Raw genomic sequence first — 25,889 nt, 5'->3', positions numbered from 1 at the left:
CTTGCAGCTATTCTTGTGATACTGTGATTGTTCTATATGATTTTATGTAAAATTGTGCAACATACAAAGGTTTTGTGTAACTGTTCTTTTGCACAAATAAAACAAATAAACAAATTATTATTATTATTATTATTATTATTATTATTATTATTATTATTATTATTATTATTATTATTATTATTATTATTATTATTATTATTATTATTATTATTATTATTATTATTATTATTATTATTATTATTATTATTATTATTATTATAATTATTATTATTATTATTAGACTACGTAGCCTTAGACTAGCCGGGCTACATTTTTAATTTTATGAATTAGATCTATCCCCATCCCCTTCCTTGATTAAATTCTTTTTGTAATCTTCTCACTTAATGTGTATTCTATGATAAATCTATTATTATTTAACATCATAAACCACTTCTATAAGAATTTTTTTTTTAACAAAAGTGGATGTGCTACTCTTTCATTAATGGTTTTTTGACACTGTCTCTATACGGTGCGCTTCGAAAAAAGAATTAAAAATGAATCTTTTTTTAATAGAACTTACTCGTATCAAGTAGGAATATATATATATATATATATATATATATATATATATATATATATATATATATATAATGTATATAATTGAATTAATTAATGAATATATAATGTAATATATATATATATATTAAAATATATCTATTAATTTCACTGTTAAAATTGATGCTTGCTACATGACAGCGAGTTCAATATTGCCACTTTTAATTAATTGTTAACAAAGAAAATAGAACTAGCAAAGGAAATTCGTTATTTATTTCAAGAAAGAGTTTACAATAATCTAACAATTTATTGATAATTATTAATACGCTATGCTATAATTAATTTGTATATTATCTATCTATATATATAAAAATGTTAAGTTTGTTTGTGTACGGCTTCAAAAACGCAAAATGTTCTGCACCGATTGAGCTCAAATTTTAGCACGTTATATAACCCGCATCAAAGATTGTTTGCATCTATTTTTAATAAATGTATCTATCTAATTTAAATTTGTACATTTTTAATTTGGAAATGTAAACAAAGGAAAACCAATCAGATCAATGCAAGATGGCCGCTGTCAAACGCAACGACCAAATTTCTTTGAATTATATTTAACAGCTAAAACATCTGTATTTTATTTTAAAAAAACACGATAAAAAAAATGTTAGCACGATATATAACCCGCATCAACGATTGTTTTCATCTATTTTTTAATAAATCTATCTATCTAGTTTTAATTTGTACAGTTTTTTAATAAATAAGAGGCTAATAAATCCGATGGAAATGTAAACAAAGGAAAGCCAATCAGATCAATGCAAGATGGGTTGTCAAACACAACGACCAATCACAAAGAGCCCGTATGGCCGTTGCCAATGTAAACAAAATCACAACTGATTAAGTAACAAATTTCTTTGAATTATATTTAACAGCTAAAACATCTGTATTTTATTTTAAAAAACAAAAAAAAAACACCAAAACAAAAAGAAAAGCCACCAAGAAGGATGACTTACAGTAAATAAATTAGAACACCCAACTTTCTTATAGCCCAGATAGACTTAAGACTATGCAAACAAAAAAAGTCGAAATAACCAAATACACAGAAAATAATATCCCTACATAATGACCAAAATATCCTTTGTTAGGTTATTTTTTTACATATATATGACCAAACAATTGTTTTTTGGTCATTTAGCGTTCTTTGCTATGTAAAAGCAAAGAACAAAATTCACAAATAACACTGAAACCACACAACTAAGTATTCGTTCTTTTTTTTTGTTTTTTCTAGCCTCCGAACCCGCCGTTATGCATTGCTTCAGATGATGATATGAATGATTTATAGCGTATGAAAATGCCATGTCTGACCGGGATTCCAACTCGGTACCACCGGATTAAAGTCCGAGACGTTACCACTCGCGCCACGGAGGCCGGCAAACATATTCGTTAGGAGCCGAATAAAAACACGACTTACCAATATGGCGTTGATAAGAAGCGTTGTCGAAGACAATAACCGAATTCTCTTCCAAAGGACATAATACACCGCTAAACTATTTCTAAATATTTCAAATTCGTGTAGTTTTTTTACGAATCGCGTTTTTATCAAAATCTCACCTTTTTCTCAATTGATCAGCGGGGTTTTGTTTTCTTTGGAGACCATAATTCATTAATAGATTCAAACTTGAGAATCACGTTGTAAACTGAAGCAGCACAACTTCTACTTACGTTAGCAGTTTATTAACATCTGAAATCAACGCCGTTTGATTATTCGGTAATTTGTAAACATTACTCTGCTTTTGTAAGCATTTAAAATGATGTGTTTTTTCGCATGACTTTTTTATAAGCCCACAAATCTTCTTTATATATAAAAATGTTAAGTTCGTTTGTGTACGCTTCAAAAACTCAAAATGTTCTGCACCGATTGAGCTCAAATTTTAGCACGATATATAAGCCGCATCAAAGATTGTTTTTATCTATTTTTCGCATTAGTCACATACCCACGATCGCGAGAAAACAGTTTTTTTAACGGTCAGCTGTGTACCAGTGAGCACGCCATCTGCCGGAAGCAAGGGGAACACTCGCCATACTAGCTAACGACAACCGCAGTCACATGTGAAACAATACCTGTTCCCAATTACATTGTTTATTAACAAAAAAAAAAAACTTATCCACTTGCATCTGATTCAGATTATTATACAATCTGAATTAAATATTTACTTTAATCGAGGTACTTTTGTGTGATCGTGTCGTGATTGAGCTGCGCCTTTCACCAAGCTCTGAATTTATTATAAAACGACCAACAGTGGGATATATGTATTAATGACGCGTGCAACATTGCGCATCCAAAGCAAATTCGCGCATTATTCGCAATTATATTGCTTGCTTCCCTTCATCTCCCACAGAGTTATGGGGAAAATATCGATCGCATATGGCTGAGGATATTTTGCATAGAGTACGCCTAGAAAATACCTATATGACCATGGAATTTACAGAAGGCATTTACAACGAAGCATTGATAAATATTGAAGACAAGTGTTTAGCTATTGCAAATAAAGTTCTTAGTCAATTGGGAATGCCAGGACCCACCCGAGCTGCGATTGCTTCATTTGATGTGGATTTACGCCGTGAACAGAGTTACAACATTGGTGATCTTCAGTCATATGTCCAATCAAACATTCCCAAATTAACGCGTGAACAGAAAGGCATTTATGATCGCATAATGCAAATGATAAATGACGGAGTTGGGAGGACCTTCTTCTTGGATGCGCAGGAGGAACTGGGAAAACATTCCTCATTAGATTGATTCTAGCAACGGTTCGATCAAAAAATGACAATTATCCTGTTGCGGAATATTAATCAGCCAAAGCTCTGCAACGGCACGAGAATTGCAGTTAAAAAATTGATGAATAACGTAGTGGAAGCAACGATTTTAACGGGGCCTTTCAAAGGTGAAGATGTCCTCATTCCTCGAATAGCCATAATCCCGACCGATACACCATTTTAATTTAAAATATTGCAATTCCCAATTCGATTGGCATTTGCAATCACAATCAATAAAGCTCAAGCTCAATCTTTAGAATTGTGTGGTTTAGATTTAGATGCGGATTGCTTCTCACATGGGCAACTGTATTTTGCGTGTTCCTGAGTCGGCAAACCAGATAGCTTTTATATCTACGCAGACAGTGGAAAAAAAATATATTGTATATCCACAAATATTGCAAAATTAAACTTCTATGAAACGTATGCTTTGTTTTGTTTCTCATTTATCATCCATGCAACCACAATGTGCCATAGCAAAGCGTGGCGGGTAGAGCTAGTTACAAATAATTTTAAATATGTTTACGCAAATATTTTATCATGTAAATATATATTAAGCATAATATATACAAAATATATTGCCAAAAACCTTTTTTTTGAGGTTTTTTGCAGTAATTCTATTTATTCGAAGATCACAAATGTTGCGTTGTTTCTGAAAAACAATTCAAAATATTTTCAGCGACTTTAGTCTACAAAATTAATGTTTTGAAATGATAAATTTCATAAATCATTGATTCGTGAGGAACGAATGATAAATTCGTTCAACACAAAACTTAACATATAATATTTTTCAAAAATTCAATAATATTTTAATTTTTATAAGGGTGAAATGAATAAATTAATGAAAACTATATTTAGTCTCGTGTCATTTTATTTTTAATACCATTTATTTAGTCGTTTATAAATGATGACATTCTCACACGTGTCACAACGCTCGAATGAAGCCAGGTTTAATTATTAGTCGTGTAATGTGAGCATACACATACCAATAGTAAAGTTACGTGTGATATTTATTGATGTACACCATTAATTATGATTCCCTATCAGATAACTATGATGTTGCTATTATTTTGACATCGCTATCTGTTTACAGTTTAAATAATACTTGGTTTATCTTAAATTTCAGAAAAAAATAAGTGTGTTATACCGTTGTGTGGGAACAGCAGTCAGTGAAATAACTACTCAGTTAAGCTTATATTTTTATCGTAGCATCTTGTTTGATATATTTTATTCTATATTATCAGCTGTGTTAATTTTTATTATTGATTTTATTTTTAGGTACGATCCAGAGAGAAATAAAGACAAGAAATGCGGCTACAATCAAAACAGAGGATACGTTATCTTTTCTGCAATGGGATCATTTTTTGTGCCGTTGACTGTAATGTTGTATGTTTATGCAAGGATATCTTGCGTCATAGCAAAACGCCACGTCAACTTGGATGCCTTGAACAATGGAGTAACAACTACGCATTATCACGCTAGAGTAAGGTTCGCTGCTAAACAGACACGCGCGCGTGCATTCATTCACACACACACAAATTTTCAGGCATATACATACAAAGAAAATTACACTTTAGATTATTTTTGCTTTATAAAAAGTTAGTAAAAGCAATACAAAAGAAATAAGATATTTCACTTTAAAAAAAAATTAATTTATAAGTTTTCTACTGTTATTAAATTAGCCTTCTAACTTCATCTTCTGCACTTATTTTCATAAAAATCGATCAACCATTTACTATCAAAATCTAAAAGAAGCTTCTGATAAAAAAATCTAGTATTCACAAATAAGTAAACGTTTTAGAAGATAATGAGCAAAGTATTTTATAATACATGTATATAAAGACGTAATATATTATGTTGTAATATACGAGTATTACAAAGATGTAATAAAACAGTATTATATTGTGACTAATATGCTGTGATTTTAATATAAAATAGCTATTGAAATATTCCAAAGATTTAAATAAACTTATTTAAATTAATTTATTCGTCACTCGCAAAGACAAGTGAGAGTTAAGACACAACTAAAGCCACCCTCAGTTTATCAGAAATACAGTATCAGGGAAGTATTGTAATAGAACTTCATGTCTTAAAAAAAAAGTAAGAAAAACGAAGATAAACCTACTTTTTACATCATCCGGTACCACCATCTTATCACAAAAATTCTTACCCTTAATAGTCATGATGAAGAGAATGGTATAGGTATCACGTCACTAGAATGTAAATGTTTGAATTGGACTCTATGAAATTCCTTGTTTATGAAAATTGATTTAATTGTCATATATTGTACTTATTCAAAAAATACAGATACACAGACGATTAATGGAACACAGCTGTCACCGACCATCTCATTAATTTAAATCATATATGCAACAATATTTACAACAGTCACGTAAAAGTCTTTCAATAAAAAAAACAGGAACAGTCCGATCAAAACGCATTACAAAAATATACTAAATGAAGAGATGCCATTACAATCCAGCAGATTTTTTAAAATTAATTCTTAATACGAGTAAGTCTTCCAAACTTAATAAACTGCCAGCAATTTTATTAGTTAATACTTAGCTGGAATTATTGCAAAACAATATCACAGCTTCCAATCCTCACCATAAAGTAACTGTACTGTAATGGAAAATCTCCTGAATCATAAAAAAGTCTTTTTCAAGACTACATGAAACAAAATGTAAATTAGGAAATAATATTCAATGAAAAAGCTATAATGGGTAAAACTATTTTCAAATTGTAAATTAGTTCCAGTTAGTCTTAAAAATAAATTTCTTTGTAAAAAAATAAAGACTTTTATTCTTCTTCTGTGATTGTGTCTGGGAATACTATATTTGGTCTGAAAGTCAATTAATATGGATAAAACTAATTAAAACGTTTTTTAAGTTAGAAACTAAAGCATTATACTAATTGTTTGTGTGTGTGTGTGTGTGTGTGTGTGTGTGTGTGTGTGTGTGTGTGTGTGTGTGTGTGTGTGTGTGTGTGTGTGTGTGTGTGTGTGTGTGTGTGTGTGTGTGTGTGTGTGTGTGTGTGTGTGTGTGTGTGTGTGTGTGTGTAGGCCAACATAACTTTGTTGAATAGAATATTACTTTCTAAAACATTGGATTTTGAAATTTTTTCCCATAATTTTAGCACGTAATTTATCAATGAAGTTTGTTTGAATTACTTTGCACATATACATTACTGAACAAAACGTTAAACCCAGTTTTGATCGAATTAGAACATTAATTTCAGAATGACACAAGCACTGCAGTTAATGCTATCTGGGTTCCTGCCAAAACTTCTGACTGTTTTAGTTAGTGATTACAACGATGGTAAAAATCACTGTAGTCGTATAGTAATTAGGTTATTTCAAATGCCAATGTTTAATAAGTTTGCTGTTTTAACGCTTTTAAAAATAAATCTTCGTGTTAGAGTTTGCATATTCAAAATTTCAAACTACTATACGGTTAAAACTTCTGAAATCATAAAGATTACAACAATTTATTATTATATTCGCTAGTAGTTATTATAAACTTCGGTTTAGTTGTGTAACAATAAACTTATTTTTAAAGTAATTTTAGAAGATTAAATAACATCAAAATAATTTCCGTCTTAATTTTATACTGCTATCTGAATATTAAAATTTGTATCATTAAATTTCATATTTCTTTAATTTTTGTCGATAGTAAAAATGTAATATTTAATTATTTTACGAACAGCAATTTTGTGCTGCCTCTAGGTTTGCACCTATCACTTAACTGTTAAAGCAATTATGATTTTAGTAAATAAAGAAAAATAATTCCCAAGCAACAAAAATATTTAAGGGTAAAATGAAATATAAGAATATGGTGTGCTCATTCCAAAATATTATAATAGCGGCCATTTTCAAAACGCAGCCTATTGTTCTGCAAGTCAGCGTAAATGAACACATACAAAACTCCACCGCGCGCACGAACATTTACATTCCATATATTGAAACAAAAGATAAAGTAGAGGACTACCTCTACACTATCCTGACTTTTCACTCGAAAAAATATAATTAGAATATAAAATAATTTTGTTACGAAATGATATACTTGTGACAAAATTAATGGAAACAAGTAAAAGTTTTCAAAAAGTTACCTTTTTGGTTGGGTTTAGTTATAAAAAGGGTATATAACCTGATGTCATTATAATATTTACAATAATTTCTTCAAAATTTCAAAAAACTGTTGGTAGATTATATATATAATATACATATACATATGAATATGTATATATAAACATAACCAAAATTTAAAAAAAAAAGTTAAACAATTTGAAATATCATCTTTTTTAAATTTATATAAGATTAAGACAGCAAAAATTGGCTTTCAAGAGGCATTCGAGAGCCTTTGTTCTTCGATTTTAACAGATTTCTCCAGTTTCTGGATGGTAATTGGAAAAGAAAATATTGCTCAGAAAGGCAACAATTGTAGTAGAGCACTTGATAAATATATCTTAATCATTAGACAAGTTAATAAAAATTACACTTAAAGAGAATTTAAAAAATTAAATTGCAAAACATCAACATCTAGAAGCACAATTATATTACACTGCCTATTAAATCGTGTAGTCCAACAGAAGTAACGAACTACTAAAAAAAAAAATGTTAGCTCCATAAAGCTCCTGGATAATTCTCAAACAAGTAAATAACTTGTTTGAGAAATTCTGAAGCAGTTCCTATAGAAGTATTCTTATTGCTAATCAGTATCTTTCAAATCGTAATAAAAGTAGTTACTTTTATACGGATTTAGTAGTTACGGATTATTATTATTAGTAGACCGGATCGTGAACAGCGTTGTGCTTTGATGGTTTTTTTCCCCATCCCCTAGGCCCGGACCCGCCGCGGAAGCACACTCGGTCCTAGGGGTGCCATTGCCTCTAACCTTCCGGGCGACCATGCCGGAGCTGGTTATGCCGTCCCCGGCATGGGGTATCACCCGGTCAGCTGGGACTAGGTCCTCTCAACCACCTGCCTCAAATCAGGGGTCCTCCAAGGGGGTCCCCTAACCGGGTCTCGGTCTTTATTTGCCTGCCTCAAATCAGAAGTCCTCCAAACAGAAGACCTCCCATCGGGATTCGGTCTTTAGACTTTCCCTTCCTACTCACTCCAGGAATGCCCATTCACTCATTGGAAGTGCGACACCAGCATCGCACTCCTCGTGAATGGGGCTATCCAGCTACACCCTGCACTACCCCAATATGTACCATCCTCTTCCTCTTCAACTTCCTCCACCGCCTTCCTTTTCAAAATGTTGCCCACCATCCAACTAATTAGGTTCCAGTTTCTAGGGCTATGCAATATTGCCTCTATCACATTATCAGGTATATGGCACCAACAGTAGCCAGCACTTCCTTTCTAGTCTCCTCCCATCTAAAACAGTTAAACACTGTGTGTACAACAATACCGCATTGCCCACAATACCTACACTCCAGCAACCTCCTTCTCTTCCTGTCACAGAGGAACTTATTAAAGCAGCCATGGCCAATCAAGAATTGAGTCAATTCGTATTTGACTTCACCATGTTTTCTGACCAGCCATGGCTTCTTTGATGATGGTTGGGTTTCAATTAACCGAACATCTCAGAAATGTTCGACCTGAGACTGAACAAGACTACACTTCTTTTACATTCATGCATATCATCCAATGAAGTAATACCTTACTTATGGTGGTGGCTCCGGAGGCTAAATAGAAAAAGAAAGTATCTACAACTGAAAACTTTCCTGCACAGTGAAAAGTTGCAAAACTTGCAATTATCCTTTAGCCTGAAAAAGAACTGATCCATACAGCCTAGTTTTCACAGACCAGACTAATCGGACTACTCAGTTTTAAACAATCATATTTGAATACACACAGTAGTTGTTTGAATTCTCCGTAAAACACATCAAAATAATTAGAATTAATAATATGAAATAGAAAACTTGGTATTATGAAATATATCAGTTTTTTTTTTTGTCTTCAGTCATTTGACTGGTTTGATGCAGCTCTCCAAGATTCCCTATCTAGTGCTAGTCGTTTCATTTCAGTATACCCTCTACATCCTACATCCCTAACAATTTGTTTTACATATTCCAAACGTGGCCTGCCTACACAATTTTTTCCTTCTACCTGTCCTTCCAATATTAAAGCGACTATTCCAGGATGCCTTAGTATGTGGCCTATAAGTCTGTCTCTTCTTTTAACTATATTTTTCCAAATGCTTCTTTCTTCATCTATTTATAATACCTCTTCATTTGTCACTTTATCCACCCATCTGATTTTTAACATTCTCCTATAGCACCACATTTCAAAAGCTTCTAATCTTTTCTTCTCAGATACTCCGATTGTCCAAGTTTCACTTCCATATAAAGCGACACGCCAAACATACACTTCCAAAATCTTTTCCTGACATTTAAATTAATTTTTGATGTAAACAAATTATATTTCTTACTGAAGGCTCGTTTAGCTTGTGCTATTCGGCATTTTATATCGCTCCTGCTTCGTCCATCTTTAGTAATTCTACTTCCCAAATAACAAAATTCTTCTTCCTCCATAATCTTTTCTCCTCCTATTTTCACATTCAGTGATCCATCTTTGTTATTTCTACTACATTTCATTACTTTTGTTTTGTTCTTGTTTATTTTCATGCGATAGTTCTTGCGTAGGACTTCATCTTTGCCGTTCATTGTTTCTTCTAAGTCCTTTTTACTCTCGGCTAGAATTAATATATCATCAGCAAATCGTAGCATCTTTATCATTTCACCTTGTACTGTTACTCCGAATCTAAATTGTTCTTTAACATCAATAACTGCTAGTTCCATGTAAAGATTAAAAAGTAACGGATATAGGGAACATCCTTGTCGGACTCCCTTTCTTATTACGGCTTCTTTCTTATGTTCTTCAATTGTTACTGTTACTGTTTGGTTCCTGTACATGTTAGCAATTGTTCTTCTATCTCTGTATTTGAACCCTAATTTTTTTAAAATGCTGAACATTTTATTCCAGTCTACGTTATCGAATGCCTTTTCTAGGTCTATAAACGCCAAGTATGTTGGTTTGTTTTTCTTTAATCTTCCTTCTACTATTAACTGTTCTACTTTTCCTGAAACCAAATTGGTCTTCTCCTAAACACTTCCTCCACTCTCCTCTCAATTCTTCTGTATAGAATTCTAGTTAAGATTTTTGATGCTTGACTAGTTAAACTAATTGTTCTGTATTCTTCACATTTATCTGTCCCTGCTTTCTTTGGTATCATTACTATAACACTTGTTTTGAAGTCTGACGGAAATTCCCCTTTTTCATAAATATTACACACCAGTTTGTATAATCTATCAATCGCTTCCTCACCTACACTGCGCAGTAATTCTACTGGTATTCCGTCTATTCCAGGAGCCTTTCTGCCATTTAAATCTTTTAATGCTCTCTTAAATTCAGATCTCAGTATTGTTTCTCCCATTTCATCCTTCTCAACTTCCTCTTCTTCCTCTATAACACCATTTTCTAATTCATTTCCTCCGTATAACTCTTCAATATATTCCACCCATCTATCGACTTTACCTTTCGTATTATATATTGGTGTACCATCTTTGTTTAACACATTATTAGATTTTAATTTATGTACCCCAAAATTTTCCTTAACTTTCCTGTATGCTCCGTCTATTTTACCAATGTTCATTTCTCTTTCCACTTCTGAACACTTTTCTTTAATCCACTCTTCTTTCGCCAGTTTGCACTTCCTGTTTATAGCATTTCTTAATTGCCGATAGTTCCTTTTACTTTCTTCATCACTAGCATTCTTATATTTTCTACGTTCATCCATCAGCTGCAATATATCGTCTGAAACCCAAGGTTTTCTACCAGTTCTCTTTATTCCGCCTGATTTTATTCTGCTGATTTAAGAATTTCCTTTTTAACATTCTCCCATTCTTCTTCTACATTTTCTATCTTATCTTTTTTACTCAGACCTCTTGCGATGTCCTCCTCAAAAATCTTCTTTACCTCCTCTTCCTCATTCCTCAAGCTTCTCTAAATTCCACCGATTCATCTGATACCTTTTCTTCAGGATTTTAAACCCCAATCTACATTTCATTATCACCAAATTATGGTCGCTATCAATGTCTGCTCCAGGGTAAGTTTTGCAGTCAACGAGTTGATTTCTAAATCTTTGCTTAACCATGATATAATCTATCTGATACCTTGAGTATTGCCTGGCTTTTTCCAAGTGTATATTCTTTTATTATGATTTTTAAATTGGGTGTTGGCAATTACTAAATTATACTTCGTGCAAAACTCTATAAGTCGGTCCCCTCTTTCATTCCTTTTGCCCAGCCCGTATTCACCCACTATATTTCCTTCCTTGCCTTTTCCAATGCTTGCATTCCAATCTCCAACTATTATTAAATTTTCATCTCCTTTTACGTGTTTAATTGCTTCATCAATCTCTTCGAATACACACTCTACCTCATCATCATCATGGGCGCTTGTAGGCATATAGACGTTAACAATCGTTGTCGGTTTAGGTTTTGATTTTATCCTTATTACAATGATTCTATCGCTATGTGTCTTGAAATACTCCACTCTCCTCCCTATCTTCTTGTTCATCACGAAACCTACTCCTGCCTGCCCATTATTTGACGCTGAGTTAATTACTCTAAAATTTTAGAGTAATATATCAGTTATTAATTTAAAATAAAATTAGATTTGAAAATTCATAATATGTATGAGAGAAGGATAATTTGTTAAAATTTCTGACCGGTGGGAAAAGAAGTTAGTCAACTACCCGCTTAAATTGTTCTATTAAATACAATGAAATGATACAATGAAAATTGTTGAACTCACTAATAAACCTATTAAATGTTTACCTGTTTATGACTTTAGAGTTCTTTTGACGTAAATCTTGGTGTATTAAATGTCCTGAGTTTTATGAATAAATTGATTTAATGAAACACAAAATTCTAGATTGCTGATTCCATCATTTCAACTATTGATATGCTACAAGAAATCATTTTGAATCTAGCTAATTTTTATGATCTGAAAACCAAAATCTGGAATTCCTCAAAAACTGGAAAAGTATGACCGACTTAACCATACGCATACTTAAGTCCAAAATATTTTTTCTTAGAGCAAGTAAGTAAAATTGTTAAAGATTCATGAACTAGCTCACGCAAGTTGAGAGAAATATTACAAATTGAAAAGTTTTGCATATAGAATTAACTATTATGTAATCAAATAGAAATCTAACTTAAGTCTCCCTCAAGGAAGAAATTTCCTTCTATTCGGGAAATCCCATCATTTTTGGTAATTTTTACGAGCTTCAATTATCGGAAAAAAAAGCTTTTACGAGCTTCAATTATCGGCTAATTAGTATTACTTCAATTTATGTTTTGTTTCTTAAATAAGATAAACATTCAAAAATTCAGTTCGTAATTTTCCTATTACTTTTTTCTCTAACGAATATTGTAATTATTCAATGTTAATTATACTTGCATTTTTTTAAATAAAAGTTATGTATGGTTGTAAGTTAAAACTTCAACGTAATAATTCATTTCAGTTTGATTAAAGATAAAAATATAATTTTTATTATGATTTTTTTTCTTTTGAGCATCCAAATTATTCTATCAGGATGAAGGAAGTATAATACCAAAATACTCATAGCATTTATAAATTATGAGCAAACCTTTACTACTTCTTGTATACAAGTAGATTTTTTCTTTCAATCTGCTTCTTGTTTATGAGTCATGTGTTATATGTAATCTTCTATTTTTTTATATCATAAAAAATGTAGCTCAGTAACATACTGTAAATGTTAAAAACATGTAATCTTACTACAGTTGCATACTGAACGCGAAACTCACCATACATTTCCTTCATCAAAGAGCAATACTACATATATGGTAGACAACAAATTTATAAGTGTTTCACAAAAATAAAGTATAATAGTTGTTTACATTAGATACAAAAACAAAAGCTTTGATATCAGGCACACGCACATTAATTCTCCTCATACTCTCACTCATTTGATACAACATTCGTTATAAAATTGTATTCAAATTTACCAGAATCAGTGTGTTTAAAGTTTGCCATAAATTCACTGCATAAAGTTTAAAGGGTCTTATACATTTTCCCTGATAAATACATTATTAACGTAAAATTAAAAACATTACAACGAATTTAAAGTGTCACTGCAAAAAGTGTCTTACGTAATAACGGAGAATACTCAACAAGTAAATTTCACAGCAGTGTAAGAGTGTAAAAGGCTCTTACATGAATGCGTGAAAATCCTTATTTAATGTTTTACATATATATATATATATATATATTTATACATTTAGATGGAATACATTTCCTGTGTTATGAAGAAAATTCATTAGAATTTTAATATCGTCTTTTCCGTATCTAAAGACTATTCGTAATTGCTTTGGTAAATTTATTATTTTCCCTCTTCTTTATAACCGGTGCATTCTAATAGCAAATTATTGACCGTGATTTTAGTGTCATACTCACATGTTAGTCTTTCCCCCCCTGTCAACAAATATATTGATGTTAAGTTCGTGTGTCCAATCCTCAATCACCTTAAAGCTGCATTTTCTCTTCTTTTTAATATGATCCTACCTTTATATCTAAATTGACTTAAATTGACTATATTTAAAACCCTTTACTGCTTTTATTATTTTATTACTAGTTCTCCATATCATATTGTTCCCCATTTATTTTTTATGGATGACATTACCGCAACTCTTGTATTTTTAGCATGATATGAGAGACGTCTTCTTGTACGAGTTTGGCAGCGGTACATGCAGCTGCTTTGCGGTCTCATTTCTTAAGATGTTCCAGTGGACTGTGTGTCCAAATGAATAGGCACTTCTGTTCTCTGTGGTCGATAGCTCGGAGTGTGAAAGTATTGCCTCAACGAGGGTTTCAGTCATGTAACAATGTAACATGGTACGGAGAGAGCACTAAGCGAGTCGTTACAGATGACAGCTTTCTATACGATGTAGTACTTGCAATATCGCAGTGCCTGCCATATGGGGTATCAATCTGACAAGTACATGTTGGCTTCCTTTGGGAGGCACCAATGGTAGGGATGATTCACTGTAATAAGCGCACACCCAACCCCGTCATCTGTCTTCGACCCGTCCATATAAAATTCTTGCCAGCCAGCATATTCAGCTATTGTTTAAAACTTTTCTGTAATATCTTTCGCGGTTGCGCCTTTATTGACATGTTTATTGTCAGACGATTATGTTTATGTGGGTGACATAATCGAAAAAAGTGAACTTAGTATGTCTTCTCAGCAGAGAAACCTAATCCTCGTTCTGCAGCAGCTACAGCATCTTCATGTATGGCCTGCTGTATCTTAAAGCGGACCGTAGCACTCTTTCTGTATGTGTAAAAGATTTCAAGGTTATCAGTGTATAGGCATTTACCTATTATCGCATGTAGTGGTCCATTTATGGCGATGGTCCATTGGTGGAAAAATTATTCCCCTGAAAGGAGATTCTTGAAGGATTTCATTTTCTAGGTCTCTCTAAGTAGAATACATTAACCTACTCACTTTTATTCTCCTTTCAGATAATATATTAGCAGTTAGTGCCTCGCAATCCTTAGTAGAACTGATCGTTTTTCAAGGATTTTCCCGTACAACAACGAAGGAGACAAACCTGTACTTTTTTACTTGTTGCAAATTCTTCACTCTTAGGCATTGGTATAACTTACCAGTTAGTCAATATTTGAGGTATTTACCTTCAAGCAAGATGTTATTAAACGTGTTCAGAACATTGGCTTTCTAGAGGTGAAAATTAAATAAGTAATCCGGTGTACGTGACAAATTACTAGCTTTGATTCAACCATGGTGAATGGGGCGGTTATAGTGGTGTACTCGTTACATCTCGAAGTTTAGTTCTAACTCTTTAACCACATTTATTTATTTATTATTATTATTCTTTCTTTTTTGAGGTTTTAGGGGCATCGACTACTTTGGTCATTAACCCCTTCCACTTCAAAAAGAAAAAAAAAATAATAATACTTAAGTTATTTCACACTTCAATGAAACTGAAGTCTTGATAATTCGTTCTTGATTTTAAACTGAAATACTGAAATACAATAATTAATAATCTTGATTCTTAAACAAATAACATTTGTTTACCTCCTTAACAAAGAACACTACCTTTTTTTCAAAGAACACTTGTTTTTTTTCTTGCTTTTTTCCATTCTCCTAACGGCTTCTACTTCTGATGACAAGGTGGCTGAAGCCTCGGACATGGCATCTTCTTCCCTTTCAGATGCCAATGATGTTCTGACTTCCGGTGATTTCAACTTACATCAGGTGATGACAACTTAGACGGAGCAGTTAGCATGGTTGTTATCGAACCTAAACTGGATGCGATCTCTAGTGCTATCTCTAGTCTTGCGGTTACACACGCACGGACTCTTTTCAGCATATTAGCAGAAACCTTTTTAAGAGTTGCATTGGAAATATTCGTGATGAAGTCTGTAATATTGACTTTAAGTTCATCAATAGTGTGAGGATTGTTTTTCAAGGCCTCGGACTTAATATAGCCCCACAAAAGTAGTCAGGAGATGTGAGGTCTAGTGACCTTGGAGGCCACAAGCACTTGCTTATTATTCGATCATCAAAGAACTCTTGCAGAAAATCCATGGTTTCTCGAGACGTGTGGCATGTAGCGCCATCTTGCTGAAACCAGCAATACCGTTCTTGAGGTTCCAGGAGGAGGGACACAAATTGGCGCACAATATTCCGGTATACTTCACCATTTACTGTTTGTTCGAAAAATATGGGTCCAAGTATACGATGACGAAATATCGCACATCACACACCAATTTTTTCAGGATGCAAAGATTTGTCTTGTAAAGCGTTAGGATTTTCAACAGCCCAAATTCGACAGTTTTGACTGTTCACATAACCATCGAGATGGATCCAAGCTTCATCACTAAAGAACAATGTGTTTAAAAATTCGATTCCGTTATCATTTACGAGAGACCTAAACCAACGGCAATATTGCAATCGCTTGTTTAAATCTGGAGGCTGAAGCCCTTGGACTAATCGTACGCGATACGGATACAATTTCAATTTTTTAGCAGCTTCCTGAACACTCGAATATGACAAACCAACTTGCGTGGAAAGTTTTCGTAAACTTTTCCGTGGAGAATTGAGCAATCTTGTTTACACATTCTCCAAAATGTCATCTGTCAAACGAGTTGGTCGACCACAACGTTTTTCTGTCGCAAACACTACCTTTCTCTCGAAATCGGTTTGCTAGCCTAGAAATTGACATTTTTTCTGGAGGAGGAACACCAACAAATTTAATTTGAAATGATTCTTTTACACTCGCGTACGATTTCGTAGCAAAATATTGTTGTTCTCGTTGTTCTATGGTAAAAGACATTCTGTTCGTAACACGGCCGGAAACGGCCCAAAAATTTACACAGCTCAAGGAGAATCAACTCACACTGCCGTATCTATACCGGTTGAGTAGCGCTACCAGCGCTTCGTGTCACAAAACAAAATTTCCCTTTCTTAGAAAAAAATTACCAGACATTAACAATTGGGCAACAGGACTAAAAAAATCACCCCGTATAAAGCTAAAGAACTCGATTCACTCTCCAAGGGTATACTTGGAGTGGCTAAAGTACTCGCCCTTTCCTTAGGCGTCCTCTCGGCTTTTGGAGGTTCAATAGGTGCCTTCCCAGTTGAAAGCCTCAGAGATTTTGGGGGCTTCATTTTGATTTTTTCTAAGTCATCTCTTTCTAGGATTTTCACCTCTATCTTGTCACTTCCCTGCACGGGGAGTTTGGTGATTTCAACTTTTGGTTCAGGTTTCTTTTTTTGCCTGCACTTACTGTCCTTCGTCTTTAAAGGTTCATTCTTCAAAGAAGACGGAAGTCTTTTGCTTAGAAGCTGGTGTTTTCTTCTCTCGTTTTTTAAGCTATCCTCTCTGGTTGGACGATTCCTAAATTTGTTGTCGATGACGCGTTTAACCATACTTGCTAACGCTGGAACCAATTCCGCAATCACACCCTTTACATTGAAAGAAGCTGCAGGAGATGACACAACTTATGCATATGACATCGTCTGCGACGATCTATTTTTAACAAATTTCTTCGCTTCGACGTAGCTCACTTTCAGAGTGGTCTTATTTTCTTGGATCTTGAAGATATTTCTTCTCTATATATTGGACAATTTGTAGATCTCGCTGAATGAGTATACTAACAATTGATGTACACAGATTGATCCCTGTATGAGTCATCAGGATGGAGCGATTCACCACAAACACAGATCTGCTTCCTAGTACAACGTGCCGCTATGTGTTCATACAGCTGACATCCGAAGCATCGCAATGGTTTCAGACGGACGTTTAGTTTGTGAAAGCCAGCCTTTATCCTTGTCAAGCACTTTGGCTTGTTGAATGTTAATAAGTGCGACGCAGAGGGTTGTATTTCTCCACTACGCTGAGTGTTCAAAGGAAGACAAGCTATAACTCCCTGTTCACAGAGTTCCTTGAAGATCTCCTCTTCGGTGCAGTTCAGCTAGTCCCTGCTTATAACTACACCCTTCGACGAATTAAGGGTTCAGTATCGTGATACTTCAACGTCTAATAGTCCAATATTCTTTGACTTTAATAACCTTGAGGATTGTAAATCGTTGACCGTTTCAACGAACAGTTCTATTGCAGTGTTCCTTAGATCCTTTATCGGTCCACTAGCAGCTTCCGTGATGCCTCGGGCTATCACGAAAGGAATTGTCTTACTAAAATTTCCTTCTTTTCTCTTGATTACCAAGTATTTCGGTATTACAAAGTTACCTTTCGGTTCGAACCGTCTTCTCGATTTCCAAAAATTCCACAGTCTTCCTTCTATTTGCCTGCGAAGACAGAGGCTCTCCAGGACGTGGGTTTTTACGTAGACCCTCTCTCACGGATGTTGTGGAAGTTGAAACATCCGTAGCCTATATTTTAGCCAGTCATCATGTCATAAGGTGCGAACGAAGAGACGTTTGGGCGTGCCCCGAATCATACATCCCGCCTGGATTCCCCCAGTCCGCCGCCTCCCACAGATTTAACCCAGGCCGAGGAGTCAGGTACTGCCTGACCCACGATACTGACATCCTAGAGCTAGCACGTAGCAGTAAAGGCTCCGATATCCTTACCAATGGGACAATCCCTCCCAATGCCCGAAGCGAACGACTTACACCGGACGGCGCAAGACTTCGGCAGAGTAAGCTCATAGTAAGCCCTTAATCCCTCAACCCGGCTCCACTACCGAGAAGTCACACCCCGTCTGCACTCCGCCCAGCGTCGGCAAACAGATCACGGTCATGCCTCCCACCCTAGCTGCAAACAGCAAACCGAGAAGCACAATCGCAAGCTTGAGATCGCCATTCTCGTACTCCACAGAGAACACCTGAGCAAGACTATTTACCCGTTGACCGACATAAGTGCGGGTACCGAAGCACCATATCGTTGTCCGCCCCAGACGTGTGCGTAGATCTTGTTGAACCGATGTGGAGTTGGATTTATTCGGGGCATTTTTATTGTTGTTATCGTTGTCGCTATTATGTAAAACTTCAAATTATTCTGGATTTTCTTTTTTTATATTTTCTTAAAGACTTCGTTTCTCTGGTGATATTCAACAGAATGAGTTCACTCAACTACTGTAAATAAAAACATATAATGAAGGAAGGCAATTGGAGCAGGTTATACAATCTGCTAGAAGGATTAATGCTGTACAGTATTAACAAAGAACCAGTGAACATAACCCTAAAAAGAAGAGTGTTTGAGTTAGTCCCCTTCAAGTTTAAAAGTAGCTTAATTCTAAATTTCATTATCTATTTTTGTAAAAAATCTATAAGCGTATTATATTACAACTTTTGACTACAATTCAAGTTTGAAATTATAATTTCTCTACGTTTTTAATACAAGGGGTATATCGGAAAGATTATTATAAAAATTTCAAGTGTATCATACGCATAGCGGCTGTGAGCTCCGTTCTCTAAGGAAGAGTGATGACGATTGTAATAAGGAACTAAAATCGTCATGAAATACGTACTTCAGTTATTCGAGCAAGTCATAAGGTCACGAATTCCTAGTGGGTTAGAGTTGCACGCCTAGAGGGCTAATCACAATAGTAAGACTGTACATGCGTTTTAGAATTCATTCTACTAGGATGTTAAAATCACATTGTGTACATTCTCCAGTCGTAAACTTTATTCATTGTTTCAGTTAATAATGAAGTGTTATTAGTTTCTTAGTAATATCAACTCCTTCATAAAATGAATTGTTAAGTTTAATAATAAATTATATTTCAGTATTATGAAAAATCTATGCATGCTAAGTAGTAAAGTAAGACTGAATTTCCAACAATTATAACTAAATATTCTGGAGTTTAAAAAAACAATACCATCAATTCCAATTTTCATTCCACGTTTACTTTTTGTTACTCCACCTTAGAAAATAAAATGAATTAAAAGCTTAAGTAAAACGCTTTACCTTTGATTACTTGTACACCGGTTTCTCATTCAGTTATTTCTATCTAAATTTTTCATTAGTTGCTTTCTTCTTTTTCTTAGAAACATTTTCATTATAAAAAATGCAAGTGGTAGTCTCATGCTAATTTCACTTAAGTTTTTATAATTGGAAAAGAAAGTAGCACGCTACTGAATGCTGAAATGCGAGAAAATATTTGAAATATTTCATTACACACAAATAACAATTTTTTTAAAAAAATACTATTCATTATTCTATCGGATTTAATAATTAAATCGAACGTTTATACCTTCCCAGACGTGTAACGGATGTATTAGAAAAACCATAAACCTATACTGCTTTTCAAAAATGTGTAATTTTAGTGCACGTTATATAAGAGCATATACACACCATATATTGTAATTGACACTATGTAGTTAGTCTATATATTTTAATTCTGAATAAAAAATATCCGTTTTTTACAGCATTATTCCCGAAAATTCATCAGTAACCATGAAGAATCCGATTTGGAGAGAGGAAGTTCAGAAAGTGAAGAAGCAGTACGAATAGCAAGGTGAGTGAATTCCCGATAAATATAAACTATATAATTAAGTACCGATGACGGATTTTTTTATTACTGTTTATATATATATATTTTTACTGGCCAAAATTTTTTTGTTAACTTCAATTATAGTTAAGAAACGTGCAGTACTTTTGTTTCAATATGGAATGTACATTAGAAAAAACATTGTAGGCCCACAAATGATTACTCATTTACAAAACGTAACGAAACTATTTTAATTGAAAATGAAGCAAAATTTCTCGACTGGGTTAATTCATATTTTTTTCTATAGAAATTGTTACAAATTCAGTCAGTGCGTAACCGCTACGTTCTGTCTGATAACAGTCAGTTATCATGTTATAGTTTAGGTACTTTACAACTTAACCATTGTAGATGTAATTTGTTTCATTTGTTTATAATTTAACCTCTATAAGTACATTTTTTTTAACAGTATGTTTTAAAAGACAATATTCAATCGATATTAAAAGGATATTTCTTATAAAAAAATATATATTTTTTTAAAAATATTTATCTAACTCATATGATGTGACAAAATAAGTTAAAAAATTATATCCCAAAGTATTTACGGGTTCTTCTCATGAGATGACAATGCTGTTGTATTTAACAATATATAACAATCTTGAATATTATGTAGTTACCTGATCGATGTATTTTTTCTCATTAATTTCTAATAAAAATAATAATAGATTCTTAAAATCTTTTTCTTACAGAAAATTGATGAATACTGGCATAATAAAAAGTACTTATCTGTGTTATATTATAGTGATAAGCAGTTTCTGTGACAAAATATTACACAAACAGGAGAAGTTATTTTTAGTTTTGCTTGGACTTCATTAGTTAATTATGTTTAAAACTGCTTTCAATTTTAAAACTCAAAGAAAATATATTGTCATATTTCATAGCGTTACAGTCAAATACTGCATAATACAGTAAAACAAAGTTTATTACTTAATGTTTAATTAAGCGGGACTTTTTAATTACCATTAGCGTAAAAGTAAATAGTCGTAATTTTCCTTTTATTAGTGTATTTCATTCTCTAACGCGCGTGTTCACATATTAATTCGCTTACTCACATTTATGGGCAATAAAATTACAATAAAATGGTTTGTAAACTGTTTTATGTGCCCTAGACTGCATATTATAGATTACTTTGTATATATATTTAAATTTTAAATATAAATTTGTTTGATTTTTATTCTTTTTTCTGAAGTCATTTGATCGGTTTAATACTATTCAAAATTTCTTTTTTAATGCATATTAAATTTTTAACCTCGACAAAATTACTACATATTTAAGTAACTGTTTTGTAGTATCCGATCTACTTGCACTTACGGTTTTTACCCTACAAATATCCTTTTATCGCCAGATTAACCAAATCTGGATGTCTTTGAGTTTCAAGGTTAGTTCGTCTTATACAGATTTTCTATCAAATTTCTTAAATCAAATATCTCTTAAGTCCTCTTCATATCGTATTTTACCAACATACTTAATTTTCAACAATCTCTACTGACACTACATTTCAAAGGTCTCCTATCCTTTCCTACCACATATTTTTGGTAATCTTAGAACGATAGCCTCCGTACAATATTTTTAAGAAAGATTTTCTAATTCTCAGATCTATATTAGAAATTGGAAGAGGTCTTTTCTGCAGTAAAGTTCTACTTTCTTATGCCTTTCTGATTTTAATGTTTACCTTATAAAGATTAATAAAACTAGTATTAAAAAAAAGTTAAAAAACTACAAAAAAAATAATTTGCAATAAAAAAATATTCTATAAGACATTATTTATCTTTTATTCGACTGCGGAAGGTCTTTTCCTGGGCGAACAACAAACTGTCGTTATCAGCGCACAAACATAAAATTACTATAGTAAATAACTGACAATTAAAATTTATCTTAAAAACTAAACATATCTAAAACAACTATGTGATATGCTAAATTCGAAATAAAATCAAAATAAAGGCAATATTAAAACGCTCATAAACGGCATGCATGGAAGAAACGTATTATAGAAATAATTAAATATGTGAATATAGATACACGGCTTAAGAAACATCAAGACATTGGATAACATCGCCGTATGTGGTGTACCGTCAGATGGCAGTCGCAGCGAACACAAACATGTGCATCGATCCGAGTCATGAGATATCCGTGAGTGAGACTAGTGCGCCCTATTCGCAAACGGCAACTACTACTCTCGACGGCATTTCCTAGATGAAGAGCCCCACGGTGACGTAGTGTTTTTAACTAGACGAAGTTTATTGTCGATGGTAACATTCCTTTCATTTTTCCACCCATCACGAACTACCCTCTTCAGAAAACAGAAAAGTTTGTCAAAAAAAAAAAAACCTAATTAGTGAAAGGCTGCAAACAAGCCGTTTTTGCCGCACTATGAGCAAGCTCATTGTCTGAAATTCCAATGTAGCTGGGAAACCAGCAGAAGCTCACACTTGTAGTACGCCAAGTCATTTCAAAAACAATGGACTAGATCTCGCGGACAACAGGGTGTTTAGAGTAGATGTCACTAATCGCCTGCAAGACGTTCATGGAATCAGGCAGGTATGTGTCAATATGTTGGGCAAATTATATTGGCCGAATTAATACCTCCGCTAGGAAAACACTGGCAGTGGTGGAAAGGCCCAAGATGTATCTTTTATTGACAACCACAAAAGCACATTCAACAGGGTTATTGTGTTTAGTGCCATCGGCATAAAGTACTACATCAAAATTTAAGGTATTAACAATATTATAAAATTTTTCTTGTAAGATAACCGGATTCGTGTACTTTTAACGGTATCAGCAGAGACTAACGCAGTAATTTACCTGAGAGGGCCGCCAAGGTGGGTAATACCAATGAAAAATAGACAAAACTGGAGGTAATTATATGTTTAGAGATAAGAAAAGACCTTGAGCTCCGATGCCTAGTGGAGAAGTTGATCTTGGCTGTTTCTGATGTGGTTTAAAATTCGGGTAAGAAAATACCGCATCAAAGGTAGATGATTTGGTTATGTTTTAATACGAGATACATTGGAGCAGATTATTTGGTTTCGTTTATTCCAAAGAGATGGTTCACCACTGTCCATCAGTAGACTTACCACGGGCCTCAGAGAAACGGACCTGTAGCAAGACAGAAAAATTAATGATATGATGGACTGCAACGAAAACCTTTAGAGCGGTAGCCCGTGTGGACTAATAAGTCTTGCAGCCATTGTCTAAGCGGGAACGGACCATAGTTCGGTAGAAGCACAATATGCGAAAACGATCGGCTCCACAAAGTATTAGATAGAACTCTCACTCTATCTAGCGTTTTTAGACATTTACAAATGTTTAAAAATGTTTACAACATTGTAAACATTAAAATGTTTACAACATTTTCAAATGCGTTACCCACTTCAGTTGTTGGTCAAACCACAACCCTAGAAATCTAACTAATGAGCATGGTTCAACTGGTTCACCATGTAAAAACAGTTTAGGGTGTCCATGTTTTCTCAACCGGGAAAACAAATGCATTTCGTTTTTTCTGGAGAAAACGTGATTCCAATCATTTGCACGACGCTTCTGTACTGGTTGTTGTGCTTTGAAGCATTCTCTCGACAGTAGCTAAAGTTCTACATGCAACGTAAATAGAAAAATCATGAAAATATGAATTTATGCAAATAAAAAAATAATGAAAAAATAACATGTTTTCGCACAGTTTGTTATACTTTGTATGGCTACGGCAAACAAGGTAACACTTAGGACACTTCCGTGTGATATTCAGTTTTCTAGCGTGAAAACTTTGAATATTGTCATTCCTACTCGAACATGAAAGGACCCATTATTGGGGGAACCTAATAAATGCAATGAGATTCCCTTGTATATTCCATTCACACAGTGTATTTAGGATTCTTCTCATCCAAGCCGTATAGTTCGCCTTCTGTAAATCGAAAAATTCAGCAGTATTAATCACGCGTTGGCGAAGTAAAAAGAAGTTATAAGTAACAGTTTTCAGGTCAACTACATGATTAATACTTTGGTGGTAATCGCATTGTTCGGCGGAAATTAGAGCATTTCTCTCAAGGTATCACGCACGCTAGACGACAGTTTACCATCCGTTCCATCACCTTCCACAGAGTACTGGTCAAGGATACAGGACGATAACTTGAGGGGCATGGTTTATCTTTATCAGGTTTCAGTATGGAAATCACCAGTGCTTCTGACCAATACTCTGAAAACACCTGGTCAGAAAATATTCTATTATAGATACCCAAAAGATGTTGTAATGCACTACCTGGGAGGTGTGATAGCATACTGAGCCTGATATAATCATTTCCCGGAGAAGTTCACAAGAATTATTCAAGGCATGCATTAGCTCATTAAAAGAAAAAAGTATGTTAATTAACTTTGCGAGACTCCAAACACGAACGGGATATTTTCTATCTACAAATTATATCTCACAAACTCAGAACAGATGTAAGTGAAACTTACATCCATACGATGATGTAAGTGAGACTGTCCTAAACTACCGGCCAAACGTGTTCACCACATCAGTTGGGGCAGTGACGAGGATTCCGTTGCTTTCCGTCCAATCGGCTGTGGTGACTGGACCGATACACACATGGTCCGAACCTTTCTCCAAACAACCGATCATGGAGTTGTCTGAGAAATGGTATTGACATAGTTCAGCCGTTACTTCCATTTAGCACATAGAAATAGTCGATGGCATACAGCCCGCCCATTGCGGAAGGCCCAGAGCATATCCGTCGTAGACCTTCGATTGAAATTATGTAATGCTCTGTGACCAACCCTTAGTGCGCTCCTGCAGTCTTCGTCCCACCAAGAAACAAAAGGTCGCCTTTGTTTTCAAGGTATTAGTGCGATTATTTTATTTGCACTATCGAGTATCAGTTGTGTAACCATGGCAAGTTGGTAGATCGTACCTTCCTGTCGTATTTTACAAATGAATCTTTGTATCTGTTCCAATCGGCTTTCTAAACCACCCATCTATGAGGAAGGCTTTGAGGTAAATTGATATTTACGACCAAGATGATAACTGGTATGTGTTGACTTCCAAAGAAGTTTCTGGATGCACGGCAGGTAAGACGTGGAAGTAGAGATGCTGAACACAAAGATAGATTGATGCACGAAGACGTGCAATGAAGATGACGTAAAGATGTACGAACCATTATTTATCAAGCAAAGATCCAAGTTCTGCCTCAGTCGTTCAACTGTAGTACCTCAAGAAGAACATGATTATGAGCCCCACTAATAGGGATGCGCGTAGAAATCGCCGATTATTAGGCAGGGCAAAGAAGCTGTGAAAACGAATTGGATAGATCATCTTCACTGATATCGATATTTGGGGGAAGATATAAATTATAGATATTCATTTTAAATGGAACTAATATCTTTACTGAAACTTCAGGGATGTTTGTATTCAATGATATCTAAGTGGCCAATACGATTTCCTTTCGGAAAACAGTCACACCTCGTCCTCTACCCACAGCTGGATGGT

At 34.1% G+C, this 25,889-nt stretch overlaps 1 protein-coding gene across 1 annotated transcript in view; it reads left to right on the top strand.

The window, feature by feature from the left end:
* Positions 1–25,889, top strand: part of LOC142318249 (putative G-protein coupled receptor No18) — a 318,921-nt gene that overhangs the window by 249,474 nt on the left and 43,558 nt on the right. The window contains exons 5-6 of the mRNA XM_075354813.1: positions 4,624–4,828; positions 20,298–20,386. Coding sequence (XP_075210928.1) covers positions 4,624–4,828; positions 20,298–20,386 — 294 coding nt within the window. The remainder of the gene's footprint in view (positions 1–4,623; positions 4,829–20,297; positions 20,387–25,889) is intronic.

The sequence above is a fragment of the Lycorma delicatula genome, chromosome 1 (assembly GCF_047948215.1).
Source record: "Lycorma delicatula isolate Av1 chromosome 1, ASM4794821v1, whole genome shotgun sequence".
NCBI lineage: Eukaryota > Metazoa > Arthropoda > Insecta > Hemiptera > Fulgoridae > Lycorma > Lycorma delicatula.
The sequence above is the reverse complement of the archived record's forward strand: the minus strand, read 5'-3'. Positions and strand labels throughout refer to the sequence as shown.